Source organism: Bos taurus, chromosome 13 (genome assembly GCF_002263795.3).
Source record: "Bos taurus isolate L1 Dominette 01449 registration number 42190680 breed Hereford chromosome 13, ARS-UCD2.0, whole genome shotgun sequence".
NCBI lineage: Eukaryota > Metazoa > Chordata > Mammalia > Artiodactyla > Bovidae > Bos > Bos taurus.
Genome location: NC_037340.1, coordinates 67671621 through 67692513, shown reverse-complemented (window position 1 = coordinate 67692513; position 20893 = coordinate 67671621). Strand labels below are relative to the sequence as shown.

General features: G+C 51.7%; 1 protein-coding gene across 3 annotated transcripts in view; it reads right to left on the bottom strand.

Annotated features, from left to right (window-relative positions):
* PPP1R16B (protein phosphatase 1 regulatory subunit 16B) overlaps positions 1 to 20893 on the bottom strand; it is a 107996-nt gene that overhangs the window by 13670 nt on the left and 73433 nt on the right. For all 3 annotated transcript variants that reach the window (XM_005214496.5, XM_059892397.1, NM_174824.2), the window contains 4 exon segments: positions 10336 to 10406; positions 5306 to 5451; positions 2905 to 3008; positions 824 to 948 (listed from right to left, as the gene is read on the bottom strand). In XM_005214496.5, coding sequence (XP_005214553.1) covers positions 824 to 948; positions 2905 to 3008; positions 5306 to 5451; positions 10336 to 10406 — 446 coding nt within the window.

The following is a 20893-nucleotide window of genomic DNA, read 5'->3' as shown; positions in this document are numbered from 1 at the left end:
GGATAAGTAATGGATGGATGGGTGAACCAATGGATGGATGGGTGGACCAGTGAATGGATGGGTGAACCAATGGATGGATGGGTGAAGCAATGGATGGATGAGTGAACCAAAGAATGGATGGGTGGACCAATGGATGGATGGGTGAACTAATGGATGGATGGGTGGACCAGTGGATAGATGGGTGAACCAATGGATGGATGGGTGGACCAATGGATGGATGGGTGAACTAATGGATGGATGCGTGAACCAAAGATGGATGGGTGAACCATAGGATGGGTGAACCAAAGATGGATGGGTCCCTGGGGTGTCTGGTCTCTGAAGTCAGGGAACCAGAAGAGAGGCTGTTGCATCAACATCAGGGACAGACAATGAAACAGGCACTGAGGTGGGAGAGGGTACACTGAGGCAGGAGAATGAATGGTGCAAAGCAAGATGGCCTGGATGAGTGGATGAATGTGGCACCCGTCTTGAAGCAGGAGACATCATGGGAGGAGGTGGAAATAATGAACTCAGAATGGACAACTGTAGCATGAGGTAAAGGAGGAGCTTGGAGACAGAAGAGGTGAACGGCAGAGCCAAGCCTCCCCAGCCCAGAGCTCCCAACTCCCAGCCCCAGCTTCTCAAAGCAGCTGATCCCTGCTCTGCTAACTCTCCACATTCCAGGGGGGACCCTGTCCCCAAAAGGGGGAGGAAGTCCAAGGCTACGGACAGGGCCCCACTGTGTAGGCTTGACCTCCACCCAGTGCTGGCCCCGTTCAGCTCCAGCCGGTCTGGGTTCTGGTCCCAACCCCCCAGCCCAATCCAGCCTGGCCCCTCTCCTCACCAGTGTGGCCCCCTGGGCATCCACCCAATCAAGGTCCTGGCCAGCTGCGATCATACAGTGAATGTCTGAAATCATCTGCTGCTCGGGAGCTGCCCGCATCTCGTTGATTTTCTCCTGGGTGATGCCTGCAGTGGGGGAGAGGGGCACTGAGTCAGCATTCCCAGGCAGAGAACCCATGGGGGAGGGGAGTGAGGGCAGAGGGGGCAGGAATGACTCCTCTTTCCTAGGGTCTGCCGTCAAGTGGGTAGACAGACGTGCTCAGAGATCATTTCTCCCAGGCCCAGTGAAAATGAACACCACGTGTTGGGCCATGAACAAGAGCCTGGAATCCAGTTGGCACTGTATTAATATCAATGACTGTTACGTACACAGCTCTTCTACCTGGCAGTCCCGACTACCCACCTACCCACCTCCGGCTGCTCAAATTCCTGGCTCCGTCTCATCCTTTAGGTCCAGCCTGGATCACCTCCTCAGCTGGCCTCCCCCGCCTGCTCTATCTGACCAGGTCTCTGTTCATTTCTTCCACTTCATCCAGAGCTGTGTTTGCAGCACCAGGCACCAGGCATGCTCAGTGAATCTCTATCACGGCCACGACTGAATTACTGAATATATCACTTCTGAATGGAGAGCTGAATAAATCGAGGTGGAGGGACTCAGAGACACATTTTCAAACCTGAATCTCTGGCTAAAATTTAAGTGTTACTGGCAGCTACCAAGGAGAGAGTGATTGCTCTGAAAAAAAAGTCCATGAGAGCAAGCATCCTTGGATAGAACTCAGGGGAGGTCTGTAAACTTGAAGGGAGAAAAAGAATGATCTATTTTCACTAATTTTTTATTTGTTTAATTTTTAATTGTTTGTCTCTTTTTGGCTGTGCTGTGTCTTTTTCGCTGGGTGCGGGCTTTCTCTAGTTGCGGCGAGTGGGATCTACTCGCTAGTTTCGGTGTCTAAACTTCTCAATGTGATGGCTTCTTGTGTTGGAGAGCAGGGACTCTGGTGCACAGGGGCTTAGTTGTTTAGGGGCATGTGGAATCCTCCTGGACCAGGGATCAAATCCACGTCCCCTGCCTGCCAATGCATTCTTGGATTCTTATACACTGGACCACCAGAGAAGTCCTATTTTCACTAACTTTTCAATGAGATATAGCATTTCCTTCTAGTCCAAATTCACAGTAGAATTGGCAGTGCCCATGACTTTGTCACCAACAGAAACTATAGGTATTTTCACATCATATTATCTTATTGTTTCATGAATCAATGAAGTTTCTATATTACACATTTAAAAGTATTTGGTGAGCCTTACTTTAATAGCAGTGGTTTCCTTTATAATCCTATGGCTTTGATAACTCCACTTAAAAGTACAGAAGGGGTGGGATCATAGATTAACCAGACTGGCACAAAAATTATTAGGAAGTTCTACAGAAAGTGGACAGGGAAAGCTCCAGAGCCAGGGAATGGGCAGGCCAAAAGGGAGGTTCCTGCAGCTATCTGGGCAGAAACACAAGGGCAGAGATGAGGGGAGGACCTCAGACTGCAGTCCAGGGTCTGGATTTGAGATATATTTCTAAAGAGGAGGCCTTTCAGGAGCATGTACTGGGGTGGCGGGGGCGGGCTGGTCTCTGCTGTATTTGTTTCCTCTCTGAAGCTCATTTGTGAGCCGAGAACAGCCCACATCTTGTTTATCCGGGGTCCCTGGCAGCCCAAGTGGTGCCTGGCACAGAGCAGGCAGCCGTGAATGTTCTTGACTTTGTATTTTCCCAAATGGGAATATATCTTTATTGTGAATGTTCTGAATTGAACTGTCACAGCTGATGAAGAGACGGGGCCAGCTGAGGCTGCCCATGCGTGTGGGCGACACAGATGACAGCCACGCCCCTCCTTGTGCACAGCTCGTTTTCCAGGCTTGTTCTGTGTTCAATCTTGTCCATCACATGGGTAACAACCATCGTGGGGTCCCGTCCCAGTTCCTGAGCACTAAGCGATGGGCACGTCTCTAGGTAACTTGTTCACCTGCACTGATCTGAGAGATGCTCGCCACAGCCCCACACCCAGCCCACTTCACAGCCGGCGGCCCTGTCCTTACCCTGGTACGCCATGCACGTCTCGATAACATCCAGGGTGGGCTCATCCTCACAGAGGTCATAGGGCATGTTCCCATCGGAGTTGACAGCGAGCAAGTCGGCTCCACTGCAGAGAGAGGACGAGGGTGAGGGCCAGGAACGTGCAGAGGGTTGGTCTGACTGCCTCCACTGTCCAGCCTCTCACCCACACCCCGCGGTGCACCCCAACACCCACAACCCAACCACGGTGCAGCCCAGCAAGGACTGCATCTCCAGGGTCTCAGGGGTCCTGGGCAGGGAAGGGGCCACAGTCCCAGGATAGCTGTGCCTCTTTCCCCAGCTTCCTCCTCTGCTGAACCAGCAGGTGGGCACTTGAGGATAGATGTCAAATAAGAAAAGACAAAGTTAATGGTGGTAGCACTACTTCCCAAGCATCTGCTAGGAGCCAGGCTTGATCTAAGCCCTTTACATCATCTGATATAATCCTCATAATAGTCTTCTTGGTTCAGTATTGTTGGCCCCATCTGACTCAAGGGAAAATAAGAATCAGACAGGGTCAGTTACTTGCCTGAGGTCACACAGCTAGGATGTAAGAGGTTCAAGATGGAAACCCGGCTCTTTCATGGGCCAGCTCTTTTTACTTTTCCCTGTCCTATTTCAATATTAGGCCAAGTGCAGAAACACCCAAGGATACCCCCAATTCCTCCTCTAAGTCCCTGCCCCAAAGGGAAACCAGGACGAGGCAGGAGAGAGCCTTGGGACCCCGTGGGAGAATTCCCCTTTGGGGCCAGTGGCTCCCAAATGCATGGTCCTGGGCTGCCCTGTGGCAGAATCACTCAGATGCCACTGAAATAAAATGAAGCTTCCTGGACTCCACTCTAGACCTCCTGAAACAGAGTCTCTCAAGAGGATGGGGCGGGGTTGAGGATTACACATTTTAAACCCATGATTCTGGTACAGATTGGCGCTGGGGACTGGCACCATGCTGGTATCCTCTCCCTTTTCCTCTCGCATCACCTCTGATTGAATGGTAGCCATCTGATGCCCCTGCAGACTTAGCCACACCCAGGTGTTCATCAGAGGTGTGGGCACGGGCCACCTGCCAGTCCTCTGGCCTAACAGCCCTCCCCGGGGACCTCTCTGAGCTCCTGTGTGCTCTTGGGTAAGCTAATCCACCTCTCTGAGCCAGGGAAGCATCTCTTATCACCCGAGTAGCCACCCAATGGGCCCTGGCTGCTCTGCTGAGACCTCCGCCAAAGGCCACTTTCCCTTGGCCGCTATACCTGAATCCCTGTGCTCAGATGCTTTCCTGGGACTCCAGCCACCATTGATCTCACTTTGTCTCGGTTCTGGGACTGAAATCACCTGATTTCCTGCTGAGTTTCTCAGGACTTTTGTGTCCCTGAGTGTTCAGTGCCCAGCACAGGGCTTGGCCCAGCTCAAATGCCCACCAATCATTAGATGAGTTCAATGAAATACACTTGAAATTCAAGATTGCCTCTTCCCTGTGCTTGCAGAGCCTGAGCAGACTGGAAAGAAGTTCCGGGTGGGGGAAGACTGTTCAGAACTCTACAGAGGGAAATGGCCTTATTCCTGGAGAAGACATTGCTACATTATGTCCCCCAAAGTAGGTTCTGCCCCAAAGAAAAGCATGTGGATGGGATTTGAGGGGGCAGAGCCAAGGAAAAATGCCTGCTTTTTCATAGCAAGAAAAACAGCAACAACACATAAGTATGGAAATGAATACAGACTCGTGGGGACAGACAGAGAAAAAGAGATGAAAAGAAAGAGAATCTTACCCTGATACAAAGCCAGAGACAATACAAGAAAACTACAGACCAATATCCCTTATGAACAGTGATGCAAAACTCCTCAAGAAAATACTAGCAAACCAAATTCAGCAGCATAGTAGAAGGATTATATGCCATGGCCAAACGGGATTTATTCCTGGAATGCATAGATGGTAAACTGTGCTGCGTATTTTATGACCATCATATCGGGAGAAAGGAAGAGAATGAAAAGAGAGAGAACGTGAATTAAGAGAGACACGGGGGAAAAGACAAAGTGAGATCAAGGAGGAAAGAAGAGACAGAAAGGGAAGACAGGAGAGAAAGACACAGGGATGGAAAGGGAATGTGGGGAGAAAAGGGAAACAGGAGAGAAAGACACAGGGATGGAAAGGGAATGTGGGGAGAAAAGGGACAGGCAGCAAAGAGGCAGGAAAAGAGAGAGAGATGAAAGTCGCCCTATAAACACACCGAAAACAAGGACCCAGAAAAACACCAAAGGCGCGCTGACGGCCGATTCATGTCAGTGTATGGTAAAACCCACCACAGTATTGTAAAGCAATTAGCCTCCAATTAAAATAAATAGATAAACCGAAGGCGGAGGGAAGGCTGCGCCTGGGGAGAGAGGGGCACGTACTACTGAACGAGGATTTTCACCAGGTTAATGTGGCCGCAGGTGGCCGCGGCGTGCAGGGGCGTCCACAGCTCGTTGTCCTTGGCGTTCACGTTGGCACCGTGCGAAAGGAGCAGCTTGACAATTTCCTCAAAGTTGTCGATGCAGCACTGCAAGGTGGACACAGGCAGGGTCAGCTCCGGGCAGGTCACGACGAGGGCACACCCAGTTCCCGACAAGGACAACGGAGCCAAGCTGCCTGGGTTTGAATCCAGCTCCATTACGTGTGTGCTGTGTGATCACGGGCAAGCCACGTAACCTTTCTGAGCCTGTTTCCTTGTGAGTAAGTTAATAATGTACAAGGTAAAAATATAAAAGCAATATAAAGAATAAAGTCAGCTGTAAGATGCTTCGCAAATGTTGGTGGAATGGGATGAAATTTCGAACAAGGCTTTAAAACCTTTCCTTTTTAATTTCAGAAGGCTTTCTTCAAACAAAACTGTAAGGAGAACTTTAAGTTAGATAGCCAATAAATTCAAGCAGGGAGGCTCAGGCTGAATGAAGCTGGGGTGTGTGTGGGTGGGGTCCCCCTCCCCATCAATGGCCCCCCTAGATTATAGTTTGAAACCTCTGACTTAGGAATTTCTGACCCAGAAGCTAGTTCTTGGGGAAGTCCCAAGTCATGAAGCCTCCCCCTAAAAACCCAGCTCCGCCCAAGGGCTCTACTGGGTCCTGACAGAGTCCCTGTGAGGAAAGAGCCATGTCTGTCCTCCCACTTCTCCACATGTGGGTCATTCCCAATGAGAAGGCAGCTTACAGAGAGATACTGGGCTCCAAAAGCCACTGAAGCCCCCAAACTCCAGCGAGGGAGAGTGAAAGATTCCAAGGAGACAGAGGGAGCTCAAGCTGGGGCCATGAGCAGAGAGAGGTGAGGATAGAGAAGGCAGAAGACGGGGATCCACTTTGCAGGCTGCAGGAAGGATCTCAGATGACCGCCGGAGAAATCAGCAGGGGACAGGGCAGCAGACCTGTGGCTCAGAACTGCCCATCCAGGGACGGCTCTGCCCTCAGTGCGTGGGAGACACTGCAGAGTTATACTCAGAGAAGCAGCACCTCTGACTATTTGTTTTTTAAAAAAAGTCCCTCCTCCAGCTGCATGTGGAGAACAGACTTCCATCACAAGCTTCTGGAGGGAGAAGAGGGAGAATGAGGAACTATGTCAAAATCACCCCCACTTAAGAGATGATGGCAGCCTGACCTACAGAAGTGACCGCAGGCATGGGGAGAAGTGACTGGATGCTAGCAGAAAGAGCGGGGCCACCTGTGGGAGCCCAGGGCCTCAGGGGGGTGCGGGGACAGGGTGGCACCACGGCCCCCACCCCCATTCCCTGCAGAACCAGGGGTCAGAGGGACGTCCTCGGTGGTCCAATGGTTAAGACTCCAAGCACCCAGTGCAGGGGACCTGGGTTCATTCCCTGGTCAAGGAACTAGATCCCTCATGCCACAACTAAAAGATCCTGCATTCCACAAGTAAGACCTGGTGCAGCCAAATACATACTTACATACATACCAAATACATACATCCATACATACCACACACATACACACCAAATACACACATGCATACGTACCAAGCACACATATACGTACCAAACACACACACATACACACAAAATACATGCTTACATACATAACAAATACGTGCATGCATACATACATACCACACACATACATACCAAATACATGCTTACATACATAACAAATACATGCATACATACATACATACCAAATACATACATATATATTTTAAAAAGAAAAAAAGAATCGGGGGTCAGCCCTGGACATATGAGACATATAGGAAATGAGCAGAGATGGTGCCAGGTTCTCTTTATGCACCATCTGACCTGGGGTTGGCTGGGTCTGGGGGCATCTCTCCAGATAGGAGAGTCAAGGGTGACCCAGTGGAGCAGAGCACTGCCTCAGGTGGTCGAGAGAAACATGCAGTGGCATGGTACCGCCAGCAGAGGGCGCCAAAAGCACCAGAGTGAAGCAGTCTGGAAAGGCGAGGGTCCCCCGGTGGGCGGTCACTGGCAGATGAGTTTGGGATGGCCTGGTCCATAGGAGGAGCCAGGAGCAGCCCAGACTGTAGGGTGAGGGGACAGGAGGGCCAGAGATCCCACCACGAGGGGCTGCAGAAATAAGACAGGCAGGGCGGTGGACAGGTGGAACGATTACGCACATAGAATTGCAGTCGTGTGAGAAAGATGCCCAGGGGCTGGGTCAGTTTGCAGCTGGGAAACTCGACCTGAGTACGGGCTGGGTTGGGACCTGGGTGCAAGAGTGCAGTGGGGGCTGGTACGTGGTGGAGGGGGGCAGCGTCCTCGCCCACATTCCCCAAGGTGGGCCATAGCACCTGGCACCGATGACTCCTCCCGCCCCCTCACTTCCCACGTTCAATCCATCACCGGCTGTGGATCGCGTCTCCTGACTGCTGTCCCCATCCCCACTGCCCTGGCCGAGGCTTCATCATCTCTCTCTTTCTCCCTGTCACTCCCCTTTCACACACCCTCAGCCAGAGAGAGCTTCCTTGTTAACCCAGCCATACTGCTCTCCGTTTACAAAACCTCTGAAGGCTCCCTGTTGCCAAAAGCAGAAAATCCATAGGAAGCTCTTGTCCCTGTGCTCCTTCGTTGTCCTGGAGCAGTAGTGATGATGACAATGACAACAATAACAACAGCCCCAGAATAGCAGTAATAGTAACAGGTCACATTGCCAATAATAGGAGTTAATGCTTTTTGAGGAGCTACTAGGGCCATGCACTTTGCTAACTTTTGGCCATGCATTGCCTCAGTGAATCCTCAGGAAAACATTTTCAGGGCTCCGTAGCCATCTAGGGCTAGAAGCTACGGAGCTGGACAGTGTCCATATGCAGAACATGTCATCATCATAAAGGTTGTATTGGACAGTGCTGCCCTGAACCTCAGTTTCCTGAGCTGTAAAACGGGGATAATAGTATTTCAAAGAGTTCTTGTGATGATCAACCCACGCTTCACATATGTGAAGTGGTTTTGTTAAGAAGTGAACATATGACACATTTTCATAATCATGAATGAAATTCATTCAATCGTATCTCTTTGTGACCCCATGGACTGCAGCCCACCAGGCTCCTCTGTCCATGGAATTCTCTGGGCAAGAATAATGGAGTGGACTGCCATTTCCTTCTCCAGGGGATCTTCCCAACCCAAGGATTAAACCTGGGTCTCCCGCATCGCAGGCAGATTCTTTTCCATCTGAGCCACCAGGGAAGTCCCTCCATAATAATAATATGTAATATTTATCCAGTGTCAGATGATGCCTATAGGGTTTTGTATATTTATTTAATCTTCACAACAATCCAGTGACATGGGTACTTGTTATGCCTCTTTTACAGATGAGGAAAATGAGGCACAGACAGCTTAAGCAACTTGCCCAAGGTCACACAGCTAGACCCTGTGGATGCATGAAGCCCCACGAGACAGAAGAGAAGCCAAGAGGGCACACAGGGAGCTCCCAAGCCAATGGCTGAGGGTGGGGACTTGCCCCCGGGGCTTATGGGTAGGGCAGTGGCTACCTTTCCCGCCCTCAGAGGGAGATGGAGAAGGTCTCGCCAGCCCAGGCTTCCAGAGCCTGGCCAGGCCACCTTCAAGTCCACCTGCTCTGAAACTTGGGCCAGGGCACAGGGAGGTTCAGCGTGTTCACTCATTAACTCAGCAGGCACATATTGAGCACCTACTTTATGCCAACATGGTGGGGGACAAAGTGGATACACCAATGAGAAAGAGACATTATAAGCTCTGCCCTCATGCAGTGCAGAGTCTTGGGTAACCAGAGACCAACACTAAATGGTCCCACTAATGGCTGGAAAGCTTCCCTGATAGCTCAGTTGGTAAAGAATCTGCCTGCAGTGCAGGAGACCCCGGTTCGATTCCTGGGTCAAGAAGATCCACTGGAGAAGGGACAGGCTACCCACTCTAGTATTCTTGGGCTTCACTTGTGGCTCAGCTAGTAGAGAATCTGCCCGCAATGCAGGAGACCTGAGTTTGATCCCTGGGTTGGGAAGATCCCCTGGAGAAGGGAACGGCTATCTACTCCAGTATTCTGGCCTGGAGAATTAAGAGTCAGATGCGACTGAAAGACTCGCACTTTCACTTTCACTGGCTGGAATGACAGAGGCGCTCAGAGGATGTAACAGCACAGCTCTCAGACTCTAGCTGTGCACACACCTCAACACTGGGTGAGATGCGATGGGGAGCAGAGAGTGTGTGCAAAGGACCGAAAACTCAAGTAGCTGAAGGCCTGGCGGTCAGCATGGCCGGCTCGGCAGGACACTGGGGTGCTCCTTACCCTTAGTGTTATGCGAAGACATGGGACTGCTCTGAGTAACATCAGCAGATGTTGGGTCTGAGCATCCCTGCGGCCACAGCACGGAGGGTGGATCAGGGCAGGATGCCTGAATGCTGGGGCCCAAGGAAGGGGCTGCTGCAGCATGAGATGATGAGAAATGTCAGCCAGAGCAGCCCCTCCTCAGCAAAGCGGGGGTCTGGGCCCATCTCACTGCCCTAAAGAGGCTGTGTGTTATGACAGCACACGGTTCCTGGCCAGAGTCCAAAGCAGTGTGACCTTAGGCAGGTCCCATAACCTCCCTGTCAATCACTGCTGTCACCAGGGTGGTCGGATGCCTTGGTGGGTGTGAACAAATGTGCTTCGTACACTGTCAAGCTCTGAACAAACTTGCTTTGTGTGTCAAACACTTTGCCAGGCAGCGACGATGCAGCAGACAAAGGCTCCCTGTCCCCGGAGGCAGTGTGTGCGCCATGCACGTGGGCACGGGGCTCTGTGGGCGTGTCTGTAACAGACACACTCGTCTCCAGGGCAGACAAGAGCCTTTCAGAAGTGGCAGCTGCAGCTCCCCTCCCCCTCCTCCCTGAGGGTCCTGGGCAGGAAAAAGCAGGGAGGGAGATGGGGCATGTGTCTAGGTGGGGAGCAGGGAGTCAGGGGTCCTAGCAGGTCCTCACCTGGTGCAGGGCGGTGAGTCCATCTTCGTTGCACAAATCAGGGCTGACCTTATTCTTCAGGAAGTAGCGCACTGCAACAGAGGGGAAGAGGTGACTGTCTTGTCACACACTGCATGTGCAGGGGTGGGGGGACCCAGGTAAGACCCACTGTCCCCCCGGTCCTGGCACCATCAGTCGTATTTACTCCTTACAAACCTCCTGCCTCTATCCTCCCCGACCCGCTCAAACCTTAGTTCGCATCCTGGACCCAAGTGCAAAGGGAAAGATGCGGGGGTCTGCACACACATACAGATACAACTTCTTTACATTCAAGTCTACCCGCTCAGAGACTCGGACCACGGCACAGGGAGGCATCAGTGAGTTCATTCATTAAGTCAGTATGCACATATTAAGCACCTACTGTATGCCATCGTGGGGTAGAGTGGTGAGATACACCAAGGAGCAAGAGACATGGATTCTGCCTTCGTGCGGCTGAGTTTGGGAAATGAAAGACCGACATCCAATGAGAAGATCCAGCAGCCCTGCAAGACCCTTCACAGACCTCCGTTTCTGGTCAGTCTCCAGGCAGGCCACTCCCCCAGGGTGAGGTGTCCCTGAGGCCAGTGGGATGAAGCCCATGGTTTCCCTTCTGGTCCATCTTACCCTTCCCTGTTCACATGGCTCCAAAGCCGAATGTAGAGCCTGCGCAAGCCTGTCCCCAGATCCAGCTTCCCAAGGGTGGACCATGCAGCAAGAAAGTGCACCTCTAGGCTGAAGGGGCGACCACAGGATGGCTGTTTGCAGAGCCAATGGAGGAACTTGGCTACACAAGCTGGCTGAGGCCCTCATGATGCAGAGAAAGCCAGGGACAGAGGCTAGGGTCCTGCAAGTGCAGGAGCAGGCCAGCCCTGGCCCCTTGGAGCCCCTCCCATGCCCACCTAGTCTGAAAGTGTGAGTCAGCTGTGTCCGACTCTCTGAGACCCCATGGACAGAGAAGCCTGGTGGGCTACAGTCCATGGACCCTATGGACTGTAGCCCACCAGGTTTCTCTGTCCATGGGATTCTCCAGGCAAGAATACTGGAGTGCGTAGCCATTCCCTTCTCCAGGGGGGTCTTCCCGACCCAGGGATCTGGTCTCCCTCATTGCATGCAGATACTTTTATCATCTGAGACACCACCTTGTCTGGCTCCCTCAAAACACTAGCCGAAGTGCGCCTCCCCTAATGCCCATGGCGGGGCGGTGTCTCCGCGCCACCACCCACACGCTGGGGCAGGGCCACTGTGGTTTCCTAGCCGATTTGCCTCTGCTTGGGGACAAACTCGAGTGAACTGTGAAGGGTAGAGGGCAGGTCATCCATTCTGCACGCTGAATATCCGCTGGGCAACCCCAGAGGGTGCGGGGGAGGGAGATGAGGTCTCCGGAACCTCAATGGGATGGGGGCTGTCTTCATTAGGCGCAGATCCAGGAACCTCAGGCCTGGCAGCACCCTTGGCCTGAGTGTGACCAGAGGTCCCTGCAAGGGGGAGGCTGAGGTCTCCACCCAACTTCCTGGCAAGAGGTGACATCTCCCACACACTTGCCCAAGATGCTTTCATCACTGCTGGGGGTCAGGGGGACAAGGGGCTTATATATGGTTTACACTCAGGTCCTCTGGAGCTGCCCTGTCCACTAGGGAACCACTGGCCACAGCGAGCTCTTGGGGTTTTTCAAACGTTAACTTGTAAAAATTCAAAATTCACTTCCCTCAGTCACTCTGGCCACATTTTAAGGACTCAAAAGCAAAAGTGTTAGTTGTTCAGTTGTGTCCGACTCTTTTGCAACCCCATGGACTGTAGTCCGCCAGGCTCCTCTGTCCATGGAATTCTCCAGGCAAGAGTACTGGAGTGGGTTGCCATTTCCTACTCCAGGGGATCTTCCCAACCTAAGGATCGAACCCAGGTCTCTCGCATTGCAGGCAGATTCTTTACCATTTGAGCCACCAGGAAAGCCCCCAACAACTACAGGTGGCTACCATATTAGAAGGAAATGGCAAGCCATTCCAGTATTCTTGCCTGGAGAATCCCAGGGACAGAGGAGCCTAGTGGGCTGCCCTCTATGGGGTCGCACAGAGTCGGACATGACTGAGGTGACTTAGCAGCAGCAACCATATTAGAAAGTGCACAAATAGAACATTTCCCATCTTCACAGAAAGTTCTATTGGACATCACTGCTTTGGGGCATTACACAAGGAAATTAACTGCATCACCAACTGCTCAGACCCTTCCGTGGCTCCCTACGGCTCTGGAAACAAGTGCAAAACCCTGACGATGGTGTAGAAGGTCCACATGATGTGTGCCCTGTCTGCAGGCCTCCATCTCGCACAGTTCCAGGGGGACCATTCATTCACATTGTGGCCTGTGAGAATGGCACCCCCTTAGGGCAGAGGAGTTCGTTCAGCCGTATATGGCACTCCCAACTTACCCGCCTCTCCAGTCTTTTTCTTAAATTTCAAACACCTTTCACAATAGTCTTTCGTCAGCTACAGAGTCACCAAATCTCCTTTGATTTCTGAGCTTTTGCACTGCCTGTTTCCATTACCTGGACAACTCAGTCACCCATGCGTGCATGCATCCATCCATCTAGCCTCACCCACTCATCCACCCATCCACCATCCATCACCCACCTGCATCCATGCATCCATCCAGCCATCCACCATCCATCCATACACCCACTGGCATCCATTCATCCATCTATTCATCCACCCATCCACCATCTATCCACCCACCCTCATCCATTCATCCATCCAGTCATCCACCCATCCACCAATCATCCATCCACCCACAGCCATGCATTCCAACACACACACACACACACACATACACACATACACACACACACACCCCTGTCTCACTCCTCATCCTTTACATCTCAGCTAAAACTTCCCAGATGAAGCCACTCCCCCATTATGCACACCCACAGCATCTACACATCTTGTATATAGCCTTAGCACAACCATAATTACATAACTATCTGGGTAATCATGGTGGGCTTTGGGTCTGTCTGCTGTGACCTGGCACTCACTGCTGAGGTCTGGCACACAGTTAATCCTCAACAAGCCTTCCAGGACCCTGACTTACTTGGTGGCCTCCTAGCTCAGTCCAAGGACACAGCTTATCCATCTTTCAACACAGTAGACCACCCTGTAGGGCTGACCCGAATGGCTCACATCTACAGTATTCAGCACGACCCACAGGGACTTCCTACCAGGATGCACAGTACCGGTCTCAGCCTCAAGGCCATATTGAGAACATTATGGCAAAGCCACTAATCACTGTGGCCCAGCCTATCCACAGGCCACAGGGGTGTCCTGGGCCTGACAGCTGGCCTTTGGAAGAGAAGTGACCACAGTGTCCCTGTGCATCATGGAAGGTTCTGGAAGGTTCTGCTCCCATTAGGCCAGGGTTCAGATCCCTTGGGGGTGGCTGGTGAACTAGGATTCCGGTCCAGGAGACACTCTTTGAGGCAGAAATTAAGTGTCGGCTGCCTAAAGCAGTCTTTGTGTGCAGTAATTATTAGGGTGTTCTCTGTGCGATGTGGGAACCTAAGACATATAATTACTCCAATGTCGGGCAGTTATTTTCAGCCCAAGAGGTGGGACAAGTCATCTCCGTCTCTAAGGAGCCGTCGACAGTCATGATCCAAGGTCCCCCTCTGTTGGTTCTACTTGTACTTTAGTTGGGAGCCTGGTTCTGGACACAACCCGCTGGAGCAAAGACTCCACCATCCAGGACCTAGCCAGGCTTTCCTGCCTCTGGGGTTCAACAATAAAACGATTCTTCTGGACTTCCCTGGTGGTCCAATGGTTAGGAATCTGCCTGCCAATGCAGGGGACGTGGTTTGAGTCCCTGGTCTGGGAAAATTCCACTGCCGCAGGGCAGCTAAGCTCATGTGCCACCACCACTGAGTCCACAACTCTAGAGCCCGTGCTCTGCAACGAGAAGCCACCGCAATGAGAAGCCCACACACCGCAACTAGAGGGAAGCCCCTGCTCATCGCAGCCAGAGAAAGCCCTCTCGCAGCAATGAAGACCCAGTGCAGCCAAAAATAAATAAAAAATTTTTAATGTTAAAAAATGATTCCTCTACTCCTCTATCAACACTGTCTTTTTACTGAGCCCCTCCTATGCACCCGGGTCGATGCAGAACTGCTTTGTTTCATGGGTTCACGTCTAATCACTCCTCCTATGGAGAAAAGGAAAGTACAGCTCACCGCCACACGAGACCCAGTAGAGGAAATCAGACTCTCTGATTTCTAAGCCCAGACTCTTGACCACAAGTCTGCTCTTTTCTGCCCCCGGGGCCAGGCATGGCGACCAGCAGTGCTGGAGTATTCAGAGCTGGGCTAAACGCTGATGTGGGGAGGAGGATGATGGGAGCGTGGACACAGTGACCTCTGCTCTGTGAGCATCAGAGGCCCTTGAGTCCCAGGCCAAGTCTCTTCTTGCAGACAGAGGGGCTCAGAGATCTACAGCCAGGACAGCAGAAATACCGCAGGCCCCAGGGGACATGGAGAGACATCTCAAGGGACAAGTTAAAGACAAAGTTGCTTCCTCTCACTCCCTACTTAAAACTCTCCTGGCTCCACATTGCTCTTAGACTAGAGTTCAGGGCTTCCCTGGGGGCTCCGTGGTAAAGAATCTGTCTGCCAATGCAAGGGACGCAGTTTCGACTCCTGGTCCAGGAAGATCCCCCGTGCCATGGAGCAACTGAGCCCATGCACCACAACTGCTGAGCCTGTGCTCCAGAGCCCAGGAACTGCAACTACCGAGCCCACGCACCGCAACTACTGAAGCCGGTGTGCCCTACAGCTTGTGTTCCTCAACAAGAGAAGCCACGGCGATGAGAAGCCCGCACACCGAAACCAGACGGTAGGCCCTGCTCACCACAACTCAGCAACAGAGGCCCAGCACAGCCTAAATAAATAAAATCATACATAAAAGAGTCGCGTTCAGAATTCGTCCTTGGCCTTCACTGGGTCAGCAAACTATGGCCATAGGCTGTATGTGGCAGGCAGCCTGTTCCGATAAATGAAAATTTCTTGGAACACATCTGCACTCACTCATTTACATATTGCCTGTGACTGCTTTTACCCCACAACACCAGAGTTGATTAGTTACAGCAGAGACGTATGGCCCAGACAACCTAAAATATTTACTTTTAATATCTGGCTTTTTACAGAAAAGACTTGCTGACCCTGGTCTTCACAGTCCTGCATGGTGTGGTCTTGCCTACAGGGCTACCATCTTGCTATTTTCATCAGAGTCTATGGGAATGGATTGCTCTGAAGTTGTGCAGTGTGCAGCCCGCTCAACTGGACCTAGCCATCCTATATCCCTAACTCTCGAGGCTCTTCTCTTGCTTTCTGAACACCTTGCACAATAGAGGTAGCTGGCTTAGGGGGATCTGAGGGGTTGGTCGGGGCTCAGAAAAGACAAAGGCAAGAAGAGCACGTGCTCCTCTCCAGGTGGACGCGCCCACCACTTCCTGGTCGCCCACCCCCTGGTCTGCTCCCTGCCTCCCCAGCCCCGACAAACACCAGGCTTGCTCATCAGTTTGTCCACATGACCCAAGAGTCCCCATGCATTTGTTCAGCTGTGACTTTAGGCAAGTTATTCCTCTTCTCTGGGCATCAGTGTTCTCATCTGTAAAATGGGGATCACAATAGCATCTCCTTTGTGGGGATGCCATGAGGGTTAAGCAAGAACCCCTGAAAGCTACTACTATCATTTATATTAAAAACAACATCAACCACTGAGCTCCTGCTTGGTCCTACTCTGTGCTGGGTGCTAGAAATGTAAACGTGAATATCTGGCATTTCTCAAGAGCCCCTGACCTGGTCTTAAAAGACAAGGACCATCTCTCTCCAGGGGGCTCTGAGCATCTGCTGGTTTAAGGACCACAAGTAAGGCCACAGCCAATGTCCCCACCATCCCCCCCATACAGGCGAGACCCCACTGAGATGGTAACGAGGTGGCTCCCGCCCTCCCCTCGTGTATTCCTGCGCCTGGCACCAGCCCCGTTGCTCCGCCCACACCTCCCTGGCAATCTGGCTGGAATCTGGGCCAAGCAGGGCCATCTGCTCCCCTCTGTCTCCAGCTGTAGCGAGCAAGCTGAACCGGCCCATCTCGGCAGGAAGCTGGTGGCGGCTGCCTTTGCAGGGAGAAATCACTGCTGACAAGCTTGTGTTTTCTTTGCTACCTGACCCACTCCACCCCATCGAGCAGACTGCCCGACCTCGGGCTGGTCAGTGACGTGCAACCACAGGTGTGGCTCCTGTCTTGGGCAGTGGGGCACAGCAAGGCAAGAGGTATCTGCCTACTGGATGGATGGACCTTGGACAATCTACATCTGCCGGGGGTGCCCTGGGGCTGAGCTGCTGCCGCCTGGCCACCTGACTTCCATCCACAATCATGTTCGTGGGACACCCACTCACCAGGCCCTCCTCCCTTTCCATCTCGCTTCCTTTCCTGCCCAGCACTCAGCAACGAAGCCTCATCCTCCCACTGCCTCCTAGGCGCTGCATGATCTAGTTTCTGCCCCTTTCCACCCCCACTTTATCCCACCCGCACCTCCTCCCTGAATCCCTCACCAATTCAGTCACACTGGCTTCTTCCATTTCTTAAAGCAAGACAAAAAGTGAGCTCCTCAAGGCCTTTACACAGAGCTTTCTGCACCTGGAACCCTCTTTCTTCCATGACTTGAGCCAGCAAGCTCCTCTTCATCCTTCCAATTCTAGCTGAAATGTCACCTCCTCCATGAGGCCTTCCAAGATCACCCCAATCTCAGTCAAGTTGCCTGAATGATTCTCTCCCACAGTATCCTGGACGTTTGCATTTCTGCTTTGCAGTAGTGCCTACTGCAACCCATACTTACAGGGTCATTAGTGAGCATATATTAATTATATAGTTATATGTTTAGTTTTTTTAGACTCCATGAGGGCAGGGATCCCCCACTGACTGGTGTTCCCAGTGTCCAGAATGGAGCCTGGCTCAGAGCGGGGGCTCAAGAAATATCCATTGTAGTGAGAACACCTGAAATCTACTGTCTTAGTAAATTTCTAGTACTGAGGACAGCATCCTTATTAGCTATAATCATCACGCTGCACACTGGCGCTCTGGATGTAGTCATCCTACATAATGGCAACTGTGTACCGTCTCGCCAATATCTCCAAAAAAATGTAACCTACACGAGGAAACTGGAGAAGGAAGTGGCCATCCACTCCAGTATTCTTGCCGGGAGAATTCCATGGACGGAGGAGCCTGGCAGGCTACAGTCCTTGGGGTCGCAAGAGCTGGACATGACTTGGTGACCAAAGAGAGCGAGAGACTGAGGAGATGGATGTGTTAATTAGCTTAACTGTACTGACCGTTTTTCTCAACGTCATGTTGTACACCGTAAATATGTACAATTTTTATTAAAATTTTAAACAACCTATCGTGTGAGGGAGCAAAGGTAGGAAGGAACAAGAGGAGAGAGGATGGCTCTGGGGGTCCATGGAGCTCCTTGTTCCAACTCTTCATTCCAGGGGCCATGGGACTGTGGGACATGGTCTCCCACTGGGGACATAGGCATAGTCCCGCAAACACAACACAAAGAGTGTGACTCAAGGACTGAAAAGCAACAAGCATGGATTTTGCACAGACATGCAACAGCAGATACCCCTCCTTGAGCCTCCAGTGGCGGTGCAGCCAGACCTGGCAGTTGAGCAGCAGCCCACTCCCAGGCCAGGTACCAGACACCCATCATGACCCTTCTGCCCCGGATCTCAGTCCTCAGTCTACCCTACACATTTGGTGTTCTTTCTATAATTCAGCACTGACTGTGTTACAGGCACTATCTTAGGAGCTTTATGTCTATCAAATTCATTAGTCCTCCATTTACATCTATCAACCCCATAAATCCACTTATGAGGACCAATGACCTGCTATTATCAATTAACTGCCTGCCATTATCACCCCAGTTTACAGGTGGGAAAACCGAGGCTCGGGCTTGAGCTCGTGAAAATGACTTGCCCAAGGGCACGTGTCTAGGAATGGCAGAGCTGGGATTTTTAACTCCCAGATTCTGACTGTCTCCAAAGGCTGCTTAACCACTTTGCTAAAATCATGCCAAACAAGGACCTGGGGAAGGGAAGGTGGGCAGCCAAGAAATGTGTCAGATGGATGCAGATATGAGCGTGAAGAGAGCCACAGAGCTGACAGAAAGCTAGAGGAAAGGTCAAGATTGTTACCAACAGTTCAGCATCCAGTACATGATAACAAGAGGATGATCACTAACGGTCATCCCCGAACCTTCTCTTTAGAGCAGTTTGCAGGTGAGGACTGTGGGGCAGGAGGTTAACACTTAGCCCGAGGTCCCATGGCAGAGGAGTGGGGACTTCGGGGAGGACCCTGAGCACCACCACTTCCTCTGTTGGTCTTCCTCCTGCATCTCCATTCCTGGCAGACCCTACCCCTCCCTTGATGCACCCCACCCCAAGCATCCTCAGGGCCTGCCTCCAGCTGCTGCACCCCACCCACTAGGCTGCGCCTCCTCCACGGAAAATCATGCCCCCACTGGTCACACTTCCTTTCCTTCCTCACGTCCCAGGTCTGCTTTGCTCAGTCTCATGGGATCCAGCACCTGCAGTCTGGTCAAACCGGATCCTTGGGTCCCCCTTCCCCCTCTGTGTCCCACCCCCCAGGGTGCTGGCAGGGCTGCAGGGGGCCCAGCGTGCTGCTCTGACCCTGCTTGAAGGGCCAGCACTCTCAGGAAGCAGTCTCTTTCCTCTCCTCCCAAGTCAAGGTTGTCCTGGGTCCTCAGCGCACTGTGCTTCCCCAGTCGCTCCACTGAGCAACTTCAACCTTTCCACCCACCACTGCTCCTCCTCGGAGCAGAAAGAGCCAGAAATAGCTGCTTCCAGGGGAGCCCAGCCGCCTTGGGCCGGGGGTGGAGTCAAGTCTAATGGTGGCTTCTGCAGGGGCTGGTGCCTCCCATCCCAGTGGCAGGAAGTTCACCCCAGGATCCCAGGCCATGACTCAGCCAAGGTGAAGGATGGGCAAGGAAGACCTGGGTTTCCTTCAAAGTCACAGTCCCAGGCCCAGGGCCCAGGAGCCAGCCCTTGTTCTTCCCCGGGAAGCCCCCCTCCAGGGCCCATGTGAGGAGAGGAGAAGGCCGGACAATAACCAGTGTTGGTGAGGATGTGAGGAAGTGGAACCCTCGTACACTGCTGGTGGGAATGTAAAACGAGGCAGCTGCTGTGGGAAAACTGGCAGTTTCTCCAAATATAAATAAAGGTTTACCATATAACCCAGCGATTCCACTCTTAGCTCTAGACCCAAGAGGAACGAACATATATGTCCACACAAAAACTAGTATCTCGATGTTTATTTACATTATTTACAATAGCCCCAAAGTGGAAACAAGCCAAATGTTCATCAGTGGAGAAATGGATAAAATGTGGTATACTCATACCATGGAATATTATGTAGCCACAAAGAGGAATGAAGTGCTGACACGGGCTACCCCACGGATGTTTCTTGAAAACATCATGCTAAGTGAAAGAGGCCAGTAAAGAAAGATCACATATTGTGTGATTCCATTTATAGGAAGTGTCCAGAATAGGTAAACCCATAAAGACAGAAAGTAGATTAGTGGTTGTTAGGAGCTAAAGGGAGCAGGGAATGAGGAATGACTGCTTATGAGTACAGGGTGTCCTTTTGATGAAACTTCTCTGGAACTATTAATAGATAGTGGTAATTGTTATACAACCTTGAATGTTATACAACCTTGAATGTGAGTGCAATAAAGACCACAAACTGCACACTTTAAAGAGGGAATTTTGTAGCATGTGAATGCTACCTCGATTTTCTGTTTAATTTTTTTTTTTTTTTGGCTGTGCTGGGTCTTCACTGCAGCTCTTGAGCTTAGCTGCCTTGTGACATGTGAGATCTTAGTCCTCCCACCAGGAATCAAATCTCTGTGCCCTGCATTGCAAGGCGGATTCTTAAACACTGGACTACCAGGGAAGTCTCAATATCTCCATTTTAAAAGGAGAGCAAAGGGGTCTATGCTGGCCTGGAGCATCACGCTATAAACTCATTTCCCTACCAGCCTGGGAGTTCTGAGAGGTCAGTACAGCATCTGTCCAGTTCACTGCTGTACCCACGTGCTGAGGACAGTACACAGTAGGTATTCAATCCTTACTTAATGGAAACGGGAGGAAGGAGGAGGCCACTGGCCACTTGGACCCTAAGTGATCTGGTTCCTGCCCACCTTTCTTGGAATCATCCATCCCTGCCACCATGGACCCTTCAGGACCACCCAGGCACCACTCTGTCCCTCTCTTGCATCTGTGGGCCTTCTCATGCGCTATTCCCTCTTTCTCTGCCTTCACTTTACCTGGTTAATTCTTCCTTTTTATTATTTATTTATTTGGCTGCATCGCATGGGATCTTTGATCTTCATAGCAGTGTGTGGGATCATTATAGTTGCATGCAGACTTTCAGCTGTGGCATGTGGGGTGGGGGGTGGGCATGGATCCATGACCAGGGATCGAACC